Source organism: Terrapene carolina, unplaced genomic scaffold (assembly GCF_002925995.2).
Source record: "Terrapene carolina triunguis isolate 2854851 unplaced genomic scaffold, T_m_triunguis-2.0 Scaffold136, whole genome shotgun sequence".
In the NCBI taxonomy this organism is placed as follows: domain Eukaryota; kingdom Metazoa; phylum Chordata; order Testudines; family Emydidae; genus Terrapene; species Terrapene triunguis.
Window position 1 is genome coordinate 8,384,617 of NW_020664487.1, and position 22,935 is coordinate 8,407,551.

At 47.2% G+C, this 22,935-nt stretch overlaps 1 protein-coding gene across 1 annotated transcript; it reads left to right on the forward strand.

The window, feature by feature from the left end:
• The first annotated feature begins 94 nt into the window (after nt 1-94).
• Nucleotides 95-20,825, forward strand: LOC112113542 (transmembrane protease serine 11E-like). The gene is made up of 9 exons (XM_024209858.2): nt 95-194; nt 1,663-1,781; nt 3,062-3,129; nt 3,457-3,620; nt 7,041-7,079; nt 15,411-15,588; nt 16,037-16,302; nt 17,452-17,594; nt 20,664-20,825. Exons 1-9 carry the CDS (start codon nt 95-97, stop codon nt 20,823-20,825), a joined length of 1,239 nt encoding a protein of 412 aa, XP_024065626.2.
• The last annotated feature ends 2,110 nt before the right edge of the window (nt 20,826-22,935 follow it).

Below are 22,935 nucleotides of genomic sequence, written 5' to 3' on the forward strand. Positions count from 1 at the left end.
CAATCTGGCTCAGGGGATCATTATTATAGTTATTACAAAGTCTGATTTATTTCCCCCCCTCCCCCTTCTTAGGCTGACCCAGTTGGACACAAGAATGAAGCTTCTGGAACCATGGAAGTTAGCCCTTATTGCTCTGGCCGTCGTGCTCTTTATGGCACTAGTCATCGGCCTGCTTGTATATTTTTTGCTCTTTGGTAAGTGCGACAGTCTTGCTATCATGGGTCAATTGTACGTGCTGGGAGTTTACAGTTGTGATCTTTATGTGATGTACAAAGGATGGAATTCACCTCAGGGCGTGAGTCTACTTAGGACCTTTTAGTCCCATGTTAAGGGTGTAATTAACAGTTTCCTAAAAACACCTATTCAAAACCAGCCGTTTGTCTCTAGCAGGGATTTAAAGTTTCTGTCCATTCGATTTCTGTCTCCTGTGCTGGGGTCCAGGTAGAGCGGTCGATGGACAGTTATCACAGTAAGTCCGAGATCTACTAGCATCCAGCCACTGGAGGATTATGTTCCCGTTTTAGTGCTTTATATAATGATGTCCCTGGCTGGGTTGTCTTCAAGGACTGAACCTAGGATGTCTGGATCCAAAAGCACAAGCCCCTACTGCTTCAGCTAAAGAAGCCACTCTTAGGCCTGGTCTACACTAACCCCCCCACTTCGGACTAAGGTACGCAAATTCAGCTACGTTAATAACGTAGCTGAATTCGAAGTACCTTAGTCCGAAGTTACCGCGGTCCAGACGCGGCAGGAAGGCTCCCCCGTCGATGCTGCGTACTCCGCTCGCCGAGCTGGAGTACCGGCGTCGACGGCGAGCACTTCCGGGATCGATCCGGGGCACTTCCGGGATCGATTTATCGAGTCTTAACCAGACGCGATAAATCGAACTCAGAAAACCGATTGCTTACATCCGGACCCGGATGTAAGTGAAGACGTACCCTTAGTTGAAAGGAGATTGCAAATTCATAAACTTCGTACATGGTCCATCCTGTAGAGGGCGGCGATAGAGCTGGCTGCGAAAGCCTCAAGTCATTCTGTAGCTCTGGTTCTGTGATGCACGGTGCCTTCTGCTGTCTCTGCTTCAGAGTTGTAAATAAATGTAGGCTCGGATGCAATATCCTGGGTTTAATCCTCCACTTTACCCCTGTGTGGCCCAATCCTTGCGCAGGGAAGTCCAAGGTGGTGTAGCCAGCACTGTGCTGCCTGTATTGCTCCCTCTTGGGGATAGGGACATGCCAGGGCAGGGCATGGAGCAGAGGGGAAGGCTTGTGCTGGGACGGAACAGGCATGTGGCTGGTGTGCCCTGTACGCTGCCAATCCCTGGCTGGCAGAGTGGTCCCTAAGGGCTCTATTGCAGCTGGCCTACCTTAGAGCATCTTAAAGGCTCCTTCAGGTTAATACTGAAGACAAAAGTGAGTCTCTGGCTGCCCAAGGATCAGAGGAGCTGAAGGTGGCTTAAAGCCACCTTTGCCCACAGCACTGAGCAGAGCTCAGCTGCAGATCTAGTCCATGTAACGCCATTGACACGGAATAAGTGAGATTAGAACCAGAAACCCAGATTCCTGTTTTGGGAGCCATGACATCTGCTCCCGAGTTCTGCCACGCTACCCATCTCCAAATGGTAACCTAGGCATTGACCTTTCCTTCTCTCTCCCTCTCTAGATCAGGATATGTACTTTTACAATGGGACCTTTAAAATCACTAATGTCCAGTACAACCGTGAGTTTGACAAGCACACCTCAAAAGAGTTCAGAGACCTGAGCACAAGCGTCCAGATGCTGGTAAATCAGAACTTTTCTTTCTCCCCCCAAGGGTGTCCCTGAAAGTCCTGGGCTAACTGACTGGAAACCAGAATGAGATGCTTTCTAAAACCCACTTCATCAGATTCATGGAGTGAAAAATACAGTAAGCGGTATATATACGAAAAGATGGGAGTTGCCTTACCAAGTGGGGGGTCATTAGCACTACAAAAGTAATCAACTGTTGAGAATAGGTCACTTCCACCTTAATTGAATTGGCCTCATTAGCACTGACCCCCACTTGGCAAGGCAACTCCCATCTTTTCATATATATACCACTTACTGTATTTTCCACTCTATGCCTCCGATGAATTGGGTTTTAGCCCACGAAAGCTTATGCCCAAATAAATTTGTTAGTCTCTAAGGTGCCACAAGGACTCCTCGTTGTTTTTGCTGATACAGACTAACTCGGCTACCCCTCTGAAAGCAGGCTAAGATAATCCAATAGAAAGGACTGCACTCTATCTGTCTGAGGCCTTTCTCTGGCCTCATCTCAGTAGTATTTAAGCGCCTCACGATCTTTAATGTGTGTATTCTCACAACAGCTACTGCCACTTCATTTACAGCAAGTCTGGGACATGCTGGAACAGCACTTTGGGAACTGAGGGCCTGATCCAAAGCCCATTGAAATCAATGTGACTCTTTCCACCGGCTTCACTGAGTTTTGGCTCAAGCCCGACGCTGGTGCTGTGTGAATGCTTAGACAGTGCAGTCCCGATCAGTGTCTCACTATTGAGTCTCAGAGCCAGAAGCCAGGGAGGCATACAATGCTAGCCAATTAGCCAAACACAGCACAGGCTGCAGTTCTCCGCAGCTACTGAGGTGGGCACACGGCTGAGAATATGGGAACAGAAGCAACAAGTGGAAGCTCTCCTGTTGAGCAGAAATCCCATAATTCATAGCTCAGGGCAGCTGTCCCCTAACTCACTAACCCGGTTGGGCGGGGGACCCTGATTGATGGGAACAATGCATTCGCTCTCCCTTGTACTCTGTGATGTGTTAGTACAAGGTCAAACTGAGTACAGTGAACGGCTTCAACCCTATGAATGGGCCGTGACTGCGCCATGCCAGTTGGATGGTTCTTTGAAATCAAGACCTGGGTCGGATGAAGGACATTCATCTATGGGCTTTGATAGAATTAGGAGCCTGACCACTGTAGTCTTGTATTCTGGATGCTCTCCAAACAGAATGCCTTAGCTGAGAGTGTGCTGCTGTTACACCCGATTGTGTTGTTTCACAAACATTTTCTATCCTTTTAACAGGTGACCAATACATTTCGAGCCTCCATTTTAAATAAGAAGTATATCAGGTCCTATGTCGTTAAGCTGAGGTATGTAAAATGAAATGCCGCTTTCTTCCTTAGCAGGTCTGTTTCCTGGAGTTGGGACATTGCTCTCCTTAACATCATCCTTTGCCCCCAGCTTTTTCTTTGCTCTCGGCGAGATTCCCACTGACCTCCCCGATCACTCTGACAGGATGAGCTCTGTCAAAATCCCCTGCTAGCTGCTTAGATCCTTCCCATCCCCTGTCTTCTATTGTGTATCAGTCCCCAGGTAAGGCCCAGAGGACCTAATGAAAACTAAAGCCATGTAGAAAGAGAGGACAAGTAGCAAACACGCTCACTCACCTCTGTCTTTAATGTCATGTTGGTTTGCAGCCCAGATGCCAGCGGAGTGGTGGCAGAGCTTGTGCTGATGTTTGAATTCGCCTCAAACGATAACAGAGCGGCTCTCTCGGAAAGAATCAAGAGCATTTTGCTTAGGCAGCTGCAGACAAACACAGGGCACTTGGAAATTGACCCCTCAACTTTTAAATTCTCAGGCAAGTTTCTTGAGCTTTCCCTTGTCTCCTTGATTTTGCTGCTCAGGCCTCCCTTTCCTCTGTGCAATGTGATTTGTTTTATAGCGCTGATGTGAGTCCCTGCTGTTTCCTTCTTCCCTCTTCCCAAAACAGCCCTGCCATCCTCATCCAAGGGTACTATAAAGCTAGAACAAGGATACAAACGTGGGCCAGATCCCCAGCTGATGCAAATTTACCTAGTGCCACTGAAGTCAGTGGGCCAGATTCTAAGCAGACATAAATCAGTGTGACCCCGTTGAAGTAAGTTGGTCTACACTGATTTACACCAGCAAAAGCTCTGTCTCCAGGTTCCTTTGTTTTCAGAGCATTTTGCTTCTGCTTTCAAATTTTCTAAACCAATGGTGCGAAGAGCGTTCCTGTTGGTTCACCTTATGTCTCCTGCTTTGCAGCCTCCCTTCTGGACTTGTTTCTCCCCACAGTTTGCCCCAGAATCCAACTCCATATTGAATGAACAATGCTTTTGTGTCCTTCCGTCTTCTCCCTTCCCAGCCTGCCACAGAGAAAAATGAATTTTGGTGTGGACACAAATGAATAAAAGGTCCCTTCTCCACTCTGTGGTCAGGTGCCCAAATATAAAGCCGTCACACTATTAAAAATATGCAAAACTGGCAGCATTCCACAAACGGGCCCCTGTTTTTCTGTCCTCACTGTTATCATACGACAGAACCGGGCAAGAAACTTTTCTCATCTCATGAATATTTTTGAGAGTTCAAAACATTTTCCTATCTTGAATCAGGATGAAGAATCAATCTCAGATTTTTGCAAACAAACAAAAAGGGTTGGATTTGGCTCAGTTGAAATATTTGGTTTCAGTTTTGAGCTCCCGCCTTCCTCTTTCTTTTAGTCTGATTAGTTTACTTTTTGAAACACTTATTCTGAACCTGAAAACCAGAATTTTTTCATTTTAGAAAAGGTTGAAACAAACCTTTTGACAATTTTGAAACTTTTTTCAAAAAATGTTCACATTGGGGGAGTCGCCAGAACTGCCCCTGTTCCACAAAGTTTTGTTTTGACAAACTGGCATTTTTCATCTATAAATATTTCATCAAAAAATTCCCCACCTGCTTTATTGACAGTCCCCTACTCAATGAGTTTTGTAGCCTAGTTCTTGCTCTCAAGAGACAGTAATATTCCCCAGTGGACGTCGGATTGATCGCTTAGCATTAGACTGCAGCAAATGATGCAGTTGAACCATTCTGCTCATCAGCCTGGTGTAGTCATTTTGTACTCTCTAAGGAGATTCCGTTATTTTAGGGAAAAGCTGTAAAATAGGATTAATCGGAGAAGTGGTTTTTAAAATACTTTGCAGGATATATTCTTAAGGCAGATACATATTGTAAAGCAAGTTTTCCCATTGGTTTTAGAAGTAACGGTGTTATAATTTTGACAGATCAAATGTTACAGATCTGTCACTTTAAGGATCTCTGTTTCCCACTCTTCTTGCTCCCTCTTTTGTGTTGCTGTACTGCGGCACTTCCATGCAATACATTAGGCTCTTGTCTTGGCGTGTGAATCGGGCTGAACTTTATTTATTCTCTCTTCCTTTGGGGAAGGAACCACCCCCTGTTCAGGGTGAATACTTGGGTGGAAAGAAGAGGTAAATACCTGTGCCATCATGAAGTGCTGCCATTCCATGTACTCCCAGCTCCATGCATGGAGCCACCCAATCCCTCCATCCTGTGATAATGCACTACACATCTAAGCATGTCTCCCGGTAACAGGAATCCAGGGTTTTAGAAGAACACTTGAATCCCTAATGGGCTGGAGACACCTACCCCACTTCATCATTACACTATTTTAGACTATCCCTTGCAGATAGGTACAGGCCATATGGGTATGTGGAAGCATCAGGAGTAACCATGACAGTGCAGGAGCACAGGGTCAAACTCCATGCTTGCTGGATCTCGGGGTCTTCCCAGGCCGAGATGACAGCCAGCCGCCGTTCTATTGTAATGGATGGAATGCCTCCAAGGAATGGAGTTGGACCCAGTTAACATGGTTTCATCATGGCCCTCCTTGGAAGAGAAGAAGCTTTTGCGTGTGGAGCAGAGAAGCTGGTGCCTTTCACCAGCATGTGAGATTTGCCCCCCAATGAGTTGGAGTGTAGTTCTCCATCTCCCTGGACAGTAACGCTCCCATATGGGCGTCTGATTGCTTACAGTGAGAATTATGCTCCTTTTATACTGAGCAGGTGAGGTGTTGGCAAAGGTGCTTAAATAACTAATTGTGCTGATACGTTGCATGCAACCAGATAGTTTTTTAATGATCCAGTTACAGGCAATGGTTACTTTTTAAATTGGAACACTGAGACATAATCTGATCAGCTTTATAGCTGTGAAGTACAGTGGCTATCTTTCAGTTGCTTTTCTTGGTTATCCTGGCCTCAACATAAGCAACGATGTCAGGATAATTACGCTAGCCATATTGTGTAACTTGTAGGAACACAGGAATTGCTGCATTGGATCAGGTCAGGGGTCCATCTAGCCCAGTATCGTATTTCCAACAGTGTCTAATACCAGGTGCTCCAGAGGAAGAATGACTGTAACAGAGCATTATGGAATAATCTGCCTTTATGGGAAATTTCCCCTTATGCCAGGCAGTTAGTGGTTAGTTAATCCCTTGAATCAGAGGAGATTATGTCCGTTATATATCTTTCCTATCTAATAAACCCTGTGCATGATCTCATTATCCATATAAATGGCTCTAACCCCCTTAGGAATCCTGCTAAACTCCTGGATTCAGTGGTATCATGTGGCAATGAGTTCCATAGATTAATTGTGCATTATTTGTGTGTGTGTGTGTGTGGTGGGGGAACCCTTGTATCAGTTTTAAATTTGCCACCTGTAATGTAATTGATTGCCCTGTTGCTCTAGTATTATGAGGGAGAGCAAATAGGGGTGTCCGTTCATTAGATTGTCATGTAAACTTTCTGTATGAAAGAACAGTAGCTGATTACAACTTGGATCCAGCAAATGGTGATGTCAGTGACTTCCAGCCTTATCTTGTCTAAACTAATCCATTTAGGGTTTTATACCATGCACATCCTCACAGCATGTTAGCAGTTGGTTGCATTTACAGGGTTACTTTAGACCAGCACTTACAGACACTCCATCCAAGACCGGTCTTGAAGCAAAGTGACTATCTGAGGGCTCGTACTTGGGGGACCCCACAGTAGCCCAATCAAGTCCCAAATAGACTTACTAACTGCGAAATCTCCCCAAATAGTAAGGCATGCTCATCTGTCTCCTATTACAATACCCCCGGCACCACCCCAAAACAATCGTCACTTATGTCCCACAAGGACTTTAAGGAAATCCACCCTGACCAACTGAGACAGGAAGTGTGAGCTGTTCTGACTGTCTGCTGTGTGTTTCATTTCAGAGATGAAGAAGGAAAATGGAGAAAAGCTTTTCAACAACTGTAAGTACAAGCAGTTTATTAATGGTCCTTGGGGGACATGCCATTGTGGGGTTCCATGCTTTCTGGGTTTCAGTGACTTCTACATGAGGTGTGCTCAGTCTACAAGCAGAAAGGTGATTCTTCTGACTGACCGTGCTATAAAATCCGCAGGTCAGCCTGGCACCCAGAAAGGGGATCACGCAGCTGAAATGCAGGTAACAATTCTGTTGAGGGTGCATGAGACAGAAGGGAAATCAACTCACTTTCTTGTAGCTGGGTTGGCGCTGCAGGGCTCATAGGACTGGGTGCTTGGACAGTGGGGTGATGTGGGGGCCATATACGTACCTAGGCATTGTCTACATGGGGACTTATCCCCTGTGGCTGAAACGGAGGTGACGTGTGTTGTTTAGGAAGAAGTAGGGACAAGCTTCCCCTCCCTCCCCCCGCTGGTGACTAGCTTGCATCTCCTGGTGGCCGTGGGCTCCAGAGAGGTCTCTCTAAGAGGTGGGGAGGTGACTTTAGTGCTGATGAAAGAGAGCAAGTGTCCTGCTTCTTGCCTCTTGGACACGTGGAAGAGTCAGGAAGCCTTCTCGGTCCTTGCTGCTCCTCCCGGCTGCCACTGCTGCTCTTTCTCCTGGTCGTTTAGAAGTGCTAGGGGGTAGCCTTCATGCCAGAGTACTGGCTAGCTCCTTTCCTCTCCTCCTGGGCCTTAGAGAGGGTGCTGGAGAGATGACCCTTTGCTCCTCCCAACCTCTGACTGTAGGGCTTCCCCAGCATCCGCTCAACGGGCCGACCCCATGCTTAACGTTAAGTGTGAGAGTAAGTCTGTAAGTCTTTTCCTTAATCTCTCTGGACCTCGATTTCCTACAGAAAGTGTCTAGTAATAATAATCCCCCTTGTCTCCCAGTCTGTGTCTGCCTTGTCTATTTAGACCCTAAGGTCTGTGGGGCGGGAACTCTATCTGTGTTTGTATAGGGCCTAGCACAATGGGGCCCTGATCTCTGCTGGCCCCTCTAAACAGAAGCCAGAATTATTCCCTAGCATATATTTTCAGTGCCTCCCAGCCCTAGGTCTGTAGTGTTTAAAAACAGGATCCAAGCACCTTCTAGCCATTAATAATCACACGAGGGACAGGGAGATGGATTTTCTTCTGGCGACAGATGTAACTGATATTATTTGTACCTGGTGACTCAAGAAGTGAAGGATTTATTTGCAGGACTCCCTAGTAGGCAATCTACATTCCATCAGTAGGGCCTGGTCTAAAACTCACTGAAGTCAACGGAAAGACTTCCACTGACTTTGCATCAAGCCCAGAGTCTTTGGGCTTGATTGTCTTTTTGCCATATTATTATTCAGCATTCTAGTTAGACTATTGGTGCATCTCTTTGGAAATGACGCAGTAGTTGGGTGGGGTGTTGCAATTTCAGTAACTATGGTTGAAGTAGTTCCCAGCTGTTCACAATTCATGGACTTGACACTGTCACTTTTTTGCAGTTTTATACCAGTTTTTATTCTCCATTGTGCGTCGTTACTAGCGCAGGGACACCGCAGTAATGGAAAGGAAGGGACGTACCTGTCCTACAGGTTTTCAGGCCACAGTGCCTGCAGACAGCTCCCATTCGCAGCACCATGTCTCATGTACGTGCTGGGATTGCAGGTCCTGGTCCCGAGCTGTCCTTAAGCTAGCTAACCGATATGGTATGTACGAGCTGTGACGGGTTGTAACTCCCCACCCATCCCACTGACAGGTGGGAGAGTCCCTTGCTCTGCTGCTTTGATTGCTTGATTCATCCCTCCTCCCTGCTGCTGCCTGGGGAAACGTTCCTCTGTGCTGGAAGCCTGTCACTCAACTTGTTTGTTGGGGGGGGGAAAGGTAGTTTCGTTTTGTTCGTACAAATATGTGGAGGCGTAGGCCACCTGCTGGTGAGGTGCCACCATGAACACTGAGTTGCAGAAATGACACCCACAGTCATACCTGAGAGGCATGGACCTTCCTGCCTGCCCACAGGGATCTCTCTCTTGCAGAGGTTAGCCTTTGGAGAACATGCCTCTCCCCGGCTATCTCGCTGCCCTACTGTGCTGCTGTGTGTGACCAAGGTGAGAGCTTCCAAGGTGGCTATCCTACCACTGCTGGAATGAGGTGGAATGGAGGAGTCCCCTATTGCTCCAGCTGCTGGTTCCTCTCCAACTCTGGTCATGAAGGAGCTCAACTGAGTAGCTACAACTGGCTGCAGTAGATGCACATCCACCTTGCTCCCCACAACAACTCTGCCTTGTTTAGTGGTTTGACAATAGGTACCAGCTGTGTCAGTCCACCAGATGGGCATTCCCAGCCCTTGGGACTTGCATGTTAGTGCTGATTGAGAATGATGACAGCAGCACCCCAGAGGTACTGAGAATGTTTAGCTCCTCACTGCTGTATCCTTGGAGTCTTGGCGTCCGCCCGGCTGTGTATGGCTCTGTGCGGCATGGACAGGTTTTATATTCTGACTTCGAGAGCTGTTCCACGTAGAGCTTAGTGAGAAACGGTTTTCCCATCCCATGAAAATGGTGTGGGATTTCCTGTTCTGCATTGGGATGAAACCAAAGCCTCTTGAATCTTTTCAGAAACAAAGGAGAGCCCAGGAGAGCCCACAGCCTGGTGGTCCAGGCACTCACTTGGGATGTGGGTTCAAGACCCTGATCTATATCTGGCAGAGCACAGGCTAGAACATGAGTCACCCACATCCCAGCTGACTGCCCTAACCGGGGGTGCCAGAATGGGGCGGCCAGGGGGCCATGGCCCCATCACTTTTAAAAGTGAGAGGACATAGTCCTCCCACTTTTTACCGGTCCTAAGGGTGAGCAATGGGTGGGAGGAGGCAGAGAGGAGTGAGTGGGGGGTGGGGCAGCATGGGGGCGGAGCCTTGGGGGAAGGGGCAGTGTGGGGGCGGGGCCTCGGGGAAGGGGCAAGGCAGGGCCACAGTTTGGATGCCAGTGCCCCCCCCCCACACACTTTTAGGGAGCTTCTGCCATTCCTGGCTCTAAACACCACGCCTCTGGCTATTCTGGGGTGGTGATGGGGTTCATGTCTCTCACTCACCCATAGAAATTCCATCCTGGACCTGAGACGACATCCTGATGAACGTTCTGGTTTTGACAAATCCGGATTTTCCAAAGGAAAAGAAGTGTCACTGAAAAATCCCCGGCCACTCTAGTTCCAAATGCAGACTGGACTGCACCTCTCCTGAGCAGATACGGCTGCCTCCAAAAGGACCAGACAGCTCTGAGATTTGTTCACAAATGTCATCATGGATGGAGGGAGAGCCTGGAGTCCCTGCTGGTCTCCTCCCTGTAGGAGGAGTTGCCCACAGTTCTGAGTCCCAGGTGGATGCTGATAAGAGCTCTGCTTCCAATGAGAGCCGCTGGGTACTGAGCACTTATACCGATCCAGCCATGAGTGTCTGTATATACACTGCTTGCTGGCTCTACACTGCTCATGCTTGCTGACGTGCATACCCTGTTGGTGCTTGACACAGCTCCTCCCTGGTTGTGTAATTACTGCCAGCAAAGCGCTGAGCGTCCCACTTCTCACCAGCCTCCAGAAGCAATTGACTGAAGCCTCCGATTGCTCCAGACCCATTCCTGCTCACAGTGGCCGACGGGCACCCCGCAGCGACAGCAGGGGACAGCGGTAGGCCTCCATGTCTTCTTTCAGCCAGCGCTCTCTGGTCTTTGTGCTCACCCTGGACTGACAATGCATCGTCCTGATGCTAGTGCCGCGTAGACGCTCAGTCAAGCCTTGTGCTGTGACTCCGAGGACAGAGTGACCAACCTCGGCACCAGCCGCCCCAGTTCAGCCTGGGCTGGCAGCTTTTCCATAACCGGTGTTGATGCGTGCTCTGGCTATGTCAGTGCTCCTTCCCGGGCATTGACCGTAGCATACCGTACCTGACTGAGGTCTGGGGGACCGTGTGGAAGATGATGTTCAGGGGGGATACTTAGACATTGAGGATGTGGGACCAAATATAGCTTCATTGGGGAGGAAGAGAAAGCCAATGACCATCTCCCAGGCCTTTACACAGGTCACAGAGACAAGGCTGAGGACATAGATTTTATTTGGGGATCACCCAGACCCCTGTTGTGTGTATTGCAGCAGTGGCTAAAGGCTCTAGCTGAGATCAGGGCCCCATTGTGTGGGGTGCTGTACAAGCACAGAGTAAGAGACGGGTCTTTGTCCCTGTCAAGGCTGTATCCCCACTTTGAACTTTAGGGTACAAGTGTGGGGGCCTGCATGAGGACTTCTAAGCTTAACTACCAGCTTAGTTCTGGTCCGCTGCCACCATTCCCTTCCTTGGGAAGCTTTGAGAAACCTTTCACCAATTCCCTGGTGAATACAGATCCAAACTCCTTGGATCTTAAAACAAGGAGAAATTGACCCTTCCCCCCTCCTTCCTTTCACCAACTCCTGGTGAATACAGATCCAAACCCCCTTGGATCTTAAAGCAAGGAGAAATCAATCAGGTTCTTAAAAAGAAGGCTTTTAATTAAAGAAAAAGGTAAAAATCATCTCTGTAAAATCAGTATGGAAAATAACTTTACAGGGTAATCAAACTTAAAGAGCTCAGAGGACCCCCCTCTGTCTTAGGTTCAAAGTACAGCAAACAAAGATAAACACTCTAGTAAAAGGTACATTTACAAGTTGAGAAAACAAAGTAAAACTAAGACGCCTTGCCTGGCTTTTTACTTACAAGTTTGAAATATGAGAGACTTGTTTAGAAAGATGGGGAGAACCTGGATTGATGTCTGGTCCCTCTCAGTCCCAAGAGTGAACAACAACCTTAAACAAAGAGCACACCAAAGCCTTCCCCCCCCCCCCGCCCAAGATTTGAAAGTATCTTGTCCCCTTATTGGTCCTTTGGGTCAGGTGTCAGCCAGGTTACCCGAGCTTCTTAACCCTTTACAGGTAAAATGATTTTGGAGTCTCTGGCCAGGAGGGATTTTATAGTACTGTACACAGGAGAGCTGTTACCCTTCCCTTTATAGTTATGACAGTCCCAAAGAGCTTACGATCGACACAAGGAGAGAGAGGAAACAGGTAAAGTGACTTAGGTCATATAATAGGTAAGTGGCAGAGATGGGACTAAAACCCAGGTCACCTGAATGCTTGTCTAGTTCAGTGCCCCATTCTTTGGACCCCGGTGCCTCTCGGCAAAGCAGACCTATTGTGGTACTTGGAGATGGGGGGTTCAGGTCTGAACCACTGGCTGATGGAGCTGTGGCACCATCCTCGTACTGTACTGAGACCGTTGCTGAGGTAGTTGAAAGTGTCTCTGCCTAGGGTTGCCTCTGGCTACACAATATGGTGTAAGAGCCTTCTGTTGCCTCAGTACAGGCAGAAGTTTAAAGGGACAATGCCTGTGAGCAATGGCTTATTCTGGGGCCTGACTTCATTCCCGCTGAGCAGTATGTGACTCTGCAGTTGGCATAGAGTTCACTAGTGAAACACGTGCAGAGTTAGCTAGTACTTCAGGAGTACAGAAGGCCGAGTCAGGCACTTAGATGTAATCTTTACGTCAGTTATTCAGGACTCCCGATAGGTTTAAACCCAAAGAATATTAAGCATCTAATTTACGTTGCTTTTTGCATTTTGCTAAGCTTAGGCAATGAAGATAGACTAGTCAGTTTCACTCTTTTTTTTTAGAATTGGGTTCTAGTCAATTCCACCATCTCGCTATCCTGCACTAGCACAACCCTGCAGTATTGAGGTTGCAGACACTGCAAAAGAACTCTTGTTAAACTATTTCCATTTAAAAACCCATAATGGAAACATTCCTGTTCATTTTACAAAGGCGTGCTCTTATAACACCTGAATTTTAAGCTAAACGTGACCTGACTAGAACTGGGCAAAAGTTTTTCGACTGATAGATTTTTTTGATCAAAAAATGCCTTTTTTTTTTCTGTGCTCCCAAATTATTTGTGAATTTGGGTCAACAAATAGTTGTGGCTGAGAAAACAATGGAAAAAATTCAAAGAAATGTTTCATTTCAGAATGTTGTTTTGTTCTGACTTTTCATCTTGAAATGGCATTTCAAATTCAAATTTGGGCAATTAAGAAAATATTCAAAAAGAGTGAACTCCTGTGCACAGGATCTGTGCTACAGCCTAGCTTTTAAATAGCCCTTGGGAGGAAACCTGTCCGTGTGCCAGACCCACATGGGTTGGCCACATGGCCTCAACACCTCAAAGACTGAATCTCTGGGCTCCACCCCTCTGCCTCACACCGAGAGCTCTGCCTAGCAAGAAAGCCTCTTCGCTCCTTTTTACTTATGCAAGTATATAGGTTGGTATTGTTGGTGGATTTATTGTTTTAATATTAAAGGGCGAGAATATGGTGAGGAAGAGAAGCTGTATATCATACACAGATACATGAAAATGTCGCAGTCTCAGTTTGACAGTCTGGAAGATAATCAGAGAAAGACTCTTCTGGAACGGCAGCTATGGATAAGAGAGAACTATGAGGTCTACAAGCAAGAACAAGAGGAAGAGCTAAAGAAGAAGATGGCCATGGACTCTCGATGGAAGAGATACAGGCAGTGGATGAGAAATGAAGGACCTGGAAGATTAACGTTTATTGATGACTGAAGGCTGCTGAACAACATACAGTACTGATCAACCTGACTTGCAAAAACATTTCGTAACTGAATTTTCAGAGTTTTATCTGCTGTGCCTCGGCAGTGATCTAAAACTCAGGAATAATTTCATCCGGCAGAAAATTAGTACAAGTTTACCATTTTTATAAATAAAAGTGAATCTGTCAAACAGAGAAAAAAAGAAAGACCAGCTGAGATAGATGCCTGGGCTGAGACTTTCACACTCTTCAGGGACCAGTGCACTTCAGCAAACATTTGCAGTGACCCCAGGCAGCCTTTTCAAAACCGAGTAGGATTTATTAGTCACCTAGAACACAGCAGTGGGAAGTCCTTAGGTTAGCACGGAGAAATAGACATAGTCCATTTTGGCCAAGCCAGCTTTCCACCCAGCAAAGCTGCCAAGAAGTCCTCCTGGCTTGCCATCTCTCTCTGTCAGTCCCGAGTGAGAGCTGCCAACCCTTATCTCAGCTCCCTGACGCTTTTCTGTCCAGGGTCCAGTTCCTGCAGGCCAGTGCTGAGTTCACACGTTCCACCTGCCAGGTATCTGCCCTTGGATAAGTGTCAATTGCTCAGTCCTTGGGGCTTCTGTTATCTTTGCGGACCCGCCATTGATATGGATCGGTTTCAGCCAGTCCTTTACCGACCCACTCATTCCACCCCAGACTGTTACATGACACAACACTTTGACTCCTGCTTTGCCCCAAGAGCACTCTTGTGTAGCCATTCGGTAGCAATGCAAAGTACAGAGAGAAACTGAGGCATGCATAGGAATCATAAAAATATTTCAGAAAATTCCCACTTTTGTCAGACCCCTTCCCCCCCCAAAAAACCAAAACCACCACCAACAACAAAACAAAACACCAAGCTGCTTAAATTGAAACAAAAACTAAAAAAAAAAAAAAAAAGTTTTGAATCGACCAAAACATTTCAGGTCTGTTATCAATTCAAACCCGTCTTTTGAGTTGACGAAAAATTTTGAACAAAATTTGGTTTTCTTTCTCATCGACGTGGATATTTTAGTTCAGTCCCCAAACCTACAAATCGATTATTTGCTCAGTTCTAGACCCAACACAATCTGTTGTACAAAATATACTTTAATAGATCTCTACGAAAATCCATATTTATTACATCCTCCAGACAAATGTTGACTTTACAGGTAATGTCAGTAATAGATGGAGTTTAGCTTAGTCCTACCTGCAATTGTGTTTTACTTCTGGGTTATGATTTAGATATGTTTTTAGTTTTTAAATGATTTTACTATTCTTTAAGAGATCTTCTCATTATTTGTAATAATAACTGTGTTTTTCTTTATGCAGCTAGATGGAAGGATTAATACGTTTAGATACAAGGGGTGGTTATTTAAATGGCATAATTATAAATATAATATATTTTGGTTCATTCTTATTTTAAGACTGTCTGGTTTTTGTTATCATTATACTTGGCTATGTATGTCTTCTGTGTGCCTAATTTTGTGTGTGTGTGCGTGTGTGTGTGTGTGTGTGTGTGTGTGTGAAGTCTCACCTTGTGTGACTGTGGTTGAACATCAATGCAGCTGTGGTGTCACATCTGTTTATCTGAATGCTGTTCATTTGATGACAGCCATGTTCTAACAAAATGCAAGCAGCCATTTGTGTTCAGCATGCTGGGAACATACTCCAAACAAAAGCTTCTCTTTCTTTCCTGGGGAGCAGTCCAGCTAAGTCGGTCCTTTCTTTGATAGGTTGTGGGATACGAGGAAGTAAATCACCTTCCTACACGGACAGAATAACCGGAGGCGTGTCTGCCCAGGATGGCGAGTGGCCATGGCAAGCTAGTCTTCAGCTGAGCGGTATCCATCGCTGCGGCGCAACGCTGATCAGTGACACGTGGCTTGTCACTGCAGCTCACTGCTTTAGAGGGTAAGATCCCAGCTTGGGGAGAGGATGCTGTAAAAGACTGTGTGCCCGTACAGACACCAACCTGGAATTTCTGTGACCTTTGGAACCAAAACAGAACCCCTAAATGTATCCGGGTTCTGATCCTCCAGTTTGGCTGAGCTGTACTTGGGGAGAGACCTGAGAGGTGGTGGAAGTCAAAGATGGCTGTACTCTACCTTTCAATTCCGCCCAACCCTCGGGCTGCTGGGTGTCAGTTCAGCCACCAGTGCAAGTTAGAGCAACCTTGGGGCTGTTCTAACTTATACCAGCTGGCAACATCCCTCAGGGGATTGCTGGAGCACAGCAGTGTTCTGGCCATGCTCTGTGCTTCCCAACACATGTAGCCCGGCATTTGGGTGCCTAACTGGGAGCTGAGCTCTTTGAAAAATTGTCTGTGCATGCCTGTGATCTAATCTTGTATCTCTTTCAGACAACTGAATCCCCTTAGGTGGACGGCTAGCTTTGGGACTGTTATAAGACCTCCGAAAAGCAGAAGATCTGTCCGCAACATAATCATTCATGAAAAATACACTAATACCATTCCAAACCACGATTATGACATCGCTGTTGTGCAGCTCTCCTCCCCGGTGGAATTTACCAGCGACATACGCATGGTCTGTCTCCCCGAAAAATTTTACGTCTTCCCACATGACACTACCTGCTTCGTCACGGGATGGGGCGCTTTACAGAATCAAGGTGAGTGTCTCCTCAAAGAGCCCTCCCATGACGTTACATATTTAGTTCATTTTCAGTTCGTTATGCAATTGAACGTAGTTTCTTATCTGATTAGTCTGGGGGCTAATTAGTCATGGGCACAGCTTACCAAAGGAAGTGGGACATTCATTCTGACACACAGGTTCTAAATCGGGATTGGCTATCTTTCTAAATGAGACGTCCCAGCTCGACCAGCAGCTGTTGGGTTCGCTTATGTAGTAGCGAAGAATAATTCCTTCCACTGCACGAGTCACTGGGTGAAATTTTACAGGAGGTCAGGCCAGGTGATCAGAATGGTCCCTTCCGACCTTCAAATCTATTACCAGGCTGAGCATCTGCGTGTTCTATACAGGTTGGCTCAGTTCATTGTATTCGGCATTTTCTGGCTTTCCAGTGGTGGTCTGGGACATGGCAGAGCTGCAAGCCACTAGTGCCAGGATGAGAAAAGAGTCACTCATTGCTGTTTCTGCCATTACCAAGGCTAAGCAGATTTCGTTCATGCATTCAGTCACCAGTTTCCTTTCTGGACCATTGCCTTTGTTTTTACATCTGGCATCAGCTTGGCGTAATCTAGCTTCCAGAACCTTTAAACTTGCCCTAGAAGTTCTCTTCACCTAACTGCTATTTGGTCCTAATTCAGTGCCAATTTAGCAAAGCACATGAGCACATGCTTCACTTTAAGACACCAATGGGACTTAAAGCTAAATGTGCTTAAGAGCATTGTTGAATTGGAGCCTATACCTATATTAGACTCTTGCTGTGATCATGGATTGTCCAAAGCCATATTCTGATTGGGGCTTTCTGATCTCACAGACCTGTATTAACTCCCCACAGTGCACACTGGGACCTCGGCACCGGAAATCCCTGTGCTCATTATGTTAGAGGAGTGAAGTCGAAAAATGAATGGGGTGGGGGACTTGGATTAAGGCACACTTTGGGAAGGACGAGGCTGAACGGCAGCTGGGTTTGGAGCAAGTGAGAGGCTGAAGGAGGATAAACTGTTCTCTTCCCAAAGTGTCAACCTGGCCACTTCCTTTAGGTGCTGAAATGGAAGCTGAGTGTTTGTGATGGTCTGGTTCCTCCTGCTCCTCCCAGGCCTTGTAAATTCTAAATCCTCTCTTTCCCTTTTAGGTCCAAGCATTAATAATCTTCGGCGAGGGGAAGTGAAGATCATAGGCACGGACATTTGCAATAGACCAGAAGTGTACAATGGGGCCATCACGCCTGGGATGGTGTGTGCTGGATACTTGGAGGGGAAAATAGATGCCTGCCAGGTAGGTCTAATGGCAATGCCAAGAACTGATCAGCGTGAGAACTGCTGACAGATACTTCCCTGTGCCTGGTGGTCTCTGACCATACACATTTTAACAGGCTACCCCTGCGTCCGGCTCAGGGTTCTGATTTACAGAGCCTTGAGCTCTACTGAGAGCCGGGGAGGGAAGGGGTAGTCTATTACGATCCATAACTTCAGAGCAGATTAGTTATGGCTGCGCCAAAGAGACCCATGATAGCAGATTGCTATTTTTGGAGATTGTAAAAATCCAGGGATGACTCTAAGAAAGAAATAGGAGACTATAAGGGGGTGGGGCAGGGGATGTGCGCAAGAGGGGACAAGCAGGGGCACGCCCCCCCCCCCCGTAATCATTGGGGGCATAGAACGTCTCCAGCCCCGGGGCCGCGGAGGCAGGGAAGATCGAGCTCCGGCCGGGGCTAGGGCAGGGTGGAGGGAAGGAAGATCAGGCTGGGGGGGTGGGCAGCGAACTTCTGTGCCCCCGCAAAAGGGGTCAAATTTAAATTCCTGCGCACGCCCCTGGGGTGGGGGTTTGCAATAGTGAACATGGGGCATGTACCCTGAACAACTGCAATGACAGAACTGATTTTCAGATGGTATAAATTAGCATAATTCCGTTGACTTCAGCAGTCTCAGGCTGATTTACAGCAGGTGAGGCTTTGGCCGTGTGTGTGTGTGTGTGTGTGTGTGTGTGTGTGTGTATATATGTGTGTGTAGGGGAGAGAGTATATACATGAGGGTGTGGTATGGTATAAAGGTTTCACCAACGTATGTTTGAGGTGGACACACAATGACGTTGACCATCTTCTCAATAAACGCAGTGAAGGTTGATTTCTACGGAGGCTGTTTAATGCCTTTCTCACAATCGACAACGGAGTCCCTGTTGTCCGGTGGGACTCAGGAACATTGCGGATCATCGTCCCCTGCACGTTCCAGTTTGCAGTGCAGTGCACTCTGTGATGGCTGCAGCTGTTAGCACGGGCTGCCCTGGCACGCAGCTTAGAGCGCGATTTTCAAATGCATTTAGTGCTGGCGTAGCTCTGCACCCCTGGAGTCAATGAGAATATTACCACTGGCTCCAGCAGGAGTAGAGCTAGGGCTGAGTGCATTTGAAAATCCCACCCTCCGTTTTTAGTACTGGGCTGACAGTGGTTCCAGTTAAGATTGGGGCCCCATTTTGCCAGGCGCTAGAGAAACACATTTAACGATATGGGCCAAACCATAAAGAGCTTGCGATCTAAAACACGTACTTTCAGTTTGTAATTACACCTCTACCGCAATATAACGTGACCCGATATAACACGAATTCGGATATAATGCGGTAAAGCAGTGCTCCGGGGGGTGGGGAGGGGAGCGGGGCTGCGCACTCCGGTGGATCAAAGCAAGATCGATATAACGTGGTTTCACCTATAACGCGGTAAGATTTTTTGGCTCCCGAGGACAGCGTTATATCGAGGTAGAGGTGTACATGAATAAATACCGACGTTCACTAGCTGACCCTGGGGCTAGCCCATGATATAAGGTTGGCTGATCTGACCACTATTATATTGGGAACCACTTAATTAATTCCTGTCCCCCCGCAGGTGATCAATTTGGAGAGTGGGAGTAGTTTACCTTTATTAAAGCATGCATGGCAACAGATGTCATTGCTGGGTATAGAATTCCCCAGTCCTTTGATAATTCCAGCTACAGTATTTGACCTTCTAAGACCTTCTGCAGCAGTGAATTTCCTCAGGCTAGCTGACTGGTTTGAGATGACTTAGTTCGTTTATCCTAAATGGATTCACTTTGGATAATTATGATAATTACAAAAATATTTACCCTGTTTAATCGTCAAAGGGCTTGTAAACATTCATTGAAGCATCATAGTGCTCCTGTAGGTGAGGTTTGTATGAGTTATTGCACCTGTTTTACAGATGGGGAAACTAATGAGGAGTGAATGGGCCGTAAGGTCAGGATTTTCAAACCTCGGTGCCTATGTTTAGGTTCCTAAAGCCTTATTTAGACACCTAAGTAATTGGTTTGATGTTCAAAAGTGCTGAGTACCTAACAGCCCCTACTGAAGTCAAGAGGAGCTGCTGCGTGCTAGGAACGTCTGAAAATCACGCCACCTATTTAACTACTTCAGTAAGGATACAGGAGCTTGAATTGAGGCTGCTAGTTTTGAAAATATTGGCCCTAAATCTGTATTTAGGCATCTAAGTAAAAGTCGATGGATTCACAGAGAGCACGAGACCATCCGGTTTGCTACATTAAGGAGCTCTGGGTGCTTAGCACTTCTGAAACACGGGTCTCTTCCATTTCAGTGCCTAATGTAGGAGACTAACTCTGTGTGGCTAGATTTGAAAATGTTGCTCTATTTCAAAGCTGGGATTTTAACGGACTCCTAAAAGGCACGTGTTAGTGGCTAGGAATCGGGTAATATCCCTTAAAATCGTTTGTGAGCCCTCTAGTGGTGCTCACTGTATTACATGATTTAGAAGCCACAGAGCCCGACCAGAGCAGCCGTGTGTATAGGTAGCCAAGGCTTGCACGTTGTGTGTAGGGTGACCAGACAGCAAGTGTGAAAAATCGGGACGGGGGTGGGCGGTAATAGGAGCCTATATAAGAAAAAGACCCCAAAATCGGGACTGTCCCTATAAAATCGGGACATCTGGTCACCCTAATTCAATATACATAATTATTCAGGCCCCAGAATGCCTGTGTAGCTTCTTCATTTATCGTTGTGTAAAGATAAAATCACACAACACTATTAGGGTAAGTCTCCCGCCAGAGGACGGAAGAATATAGAGCTCCTCTGCCCACCTTGCATATACTGAGAGGGCAAGATGCAGCTTCTATCAGCGAAGTTGGTAGAAAAAGTCCTTCTGGAATACCAGAAATAACTTACCCACCTACCAGTAGCCTGTGATCTTATTCTCAAGTGTGATGTTACTTACGTAGTAAACGAATTTGAACAATTAGCTTTAATATTTGCTTTAATATTGAGATAAATCCCCCTGCTTTGCTCTCAATTCCTGCCTGCTGAATTCCACTTTTCTCTCCCCTGTAGGGTGACTCCGGTGGCCCCCTGGTCACTGAAGATCGTAGAGGAATCTGGTACCTTGTTGGAATAGTGAGCTGGGGAGACGAATGTGCTAAACCAAATAAACCGGGCGTCTACACTCGAGTGACTTACTATCGGGACTGGATCGCCGCAAAAACTGGCATCTGAAGGCGTCACAAGTGGGTTAAACTGCACAGGCTGGGTATACAAGCCAGGAACTTCAAAACACTCTTTACCAGTCTATGCTCTGTTTACTGTCCAAAGCAAGCGCCGGCTTAGCTTGTGGGGATATTCCTATCGCTCAGGGACTCGTCTCTGAACTGAATTGCTCTGGCCTGTCAGAGGAGAGGAACAGACTCATTCTAACTTGCACCAGGAGCACAAACTACTGACTGATTTACCACTTAGGAAAGTGCATTTGCTGTTTCCAGGAAAGGCAGGTTATTCTGCATCCTCGGCCCAGGACTGAGAATAACCCTGCTTTCCACCCTCTGTGCTACTCACTTCCCGCTGGGATCAGATGTCTTGGCCACCGTTTTCCAGGCTGAGCAGAACGTCCCCCTGGTTGGAGCCCATCCACGCAAATCGTCAGTCACCTGGACAGGCTGCAATTGAGCCACAGCATTTCCCTCCAGTTGCCGAGTGCCTGGCCTCCTGCATTACCCCACCACAGCGGTGGAAATCAACCAAAGTTTACTCCATGGCAGCACAGGGCATTAGCAGTAGGCCACGGCACTTGACTATAAACTGTACCATCACTATTGGCATCAGAACCATGTTAGAACCAAAGGCAGGTAGCGCTGTCTTCTCCTGCAGCACGACATGGGGCCGTGTCACTGAGTACTTTCTACTGGCAGTACTCAACGGATGGCAGTACTCAACGGATGGCCCAGGGAGGCCACTTGTGAACTGGGTCACGCCACACACAGAAATCCTTGGCCAGTGTGTAATTAACATTTAGAGCTACCCTCCAGCAGTGAGAAACCCCAAAAGAGAGGAACACCCACTTCCAACGTGGCTGAACTTCCTGGGGGAGGAGCTTTGACTCAGGAGACCGCACTTACTGATCATGTACATTACAGTAGTGCCTAAGACCCGACCAAGAATAGAAGACAGTCCCTGCCCCAAAGCGCTCACAGTCTAAATAACCCCTTAGGGTACGTCTATACCCAGCCGCTAGTTCGGCGGCTGGCAATCGAAGTTCTGGGTTCGACTTATCGCGTCTTGTCTGGACGCGATAAGTCGAACCAGGAAGTGCTCGCTGTCGACTGCGGTACTCCAGCTAGACGAGAGGAGTACCGCGGAGTCGACGGGGGAGCCTGCCTGCCGCGTGTGGACCGAGGTAAGTTCGAACTAAGGTACTTCGAACTTCAGCTACGTTATTCACGTAGCTGAAGTTGCGTACCTTAGTTCGATTTGGGGGGTTAGTGTAGACCAAGCCTTAGTCTCTCCTCCCTCCCTCCCATCAGGAAGCCAAGTAGAGTCTGTATCCCTTTGCTGGGCACCAATCGGGATACAGGCCAGTCCTTCCACTCCTCATTCCAAATAGCCATTTCTCCTGTGCCTTTTAAAAAACCCCCAATACTCTACTTCTCACTACTGTGGAGCAGAGCCATGTGCAGGTGTGTCAAGCACACGTGCTCTGCACTGGGCATCCAGTGAATCCCCATAGCTTCCCCCGTGCCTCACCTTAACTCTGCCCCCCTGGGGAGCTGAGCAGCCCTGTCACTCGCTAGATCGCCAACAAGTTGCTAGATCAATGAGGTCCCGCATCCAGCCGTCACCAGTACACGCCAGAGGAGAGAGAAATCAACAGAGGAAATGCTGGGTTGCAGACAGCTGCATCCAGTCCAGTGCTACCAGCCACAGCTACCTCATACACCAGACAAAAACCACCACCTTCAGCCTCATGCCAATCCTTGGAAGATCTGGGGTCAATGAATCCATCACCGCGCACAATCCTCACCAGTAAACCTCCTACCTGCTCTTACCACTGGCACTTCAATGCATTTCTAGGTTGATGTGTCTCATGCCCTTGAGCCCCAGTAAGAGGCTCTGCTGTTTTTCAGGGCTCTGTTTTATGCAGTACATGAAAACCAGCATCTCTGAGGGAGCCTCCGTATGTTCAGCCCAGCGATCATCATAATCACTGTAGCAGAACGTAGCTTCACAAACGTACTGCATAATACAGGCTACTTGACTGCGAGATACAAAGGGCAAATCTGATTCTTCTGGTGATAACAGTCATCTTTCTAGGAAGGCGATCTAATTTGTGAAT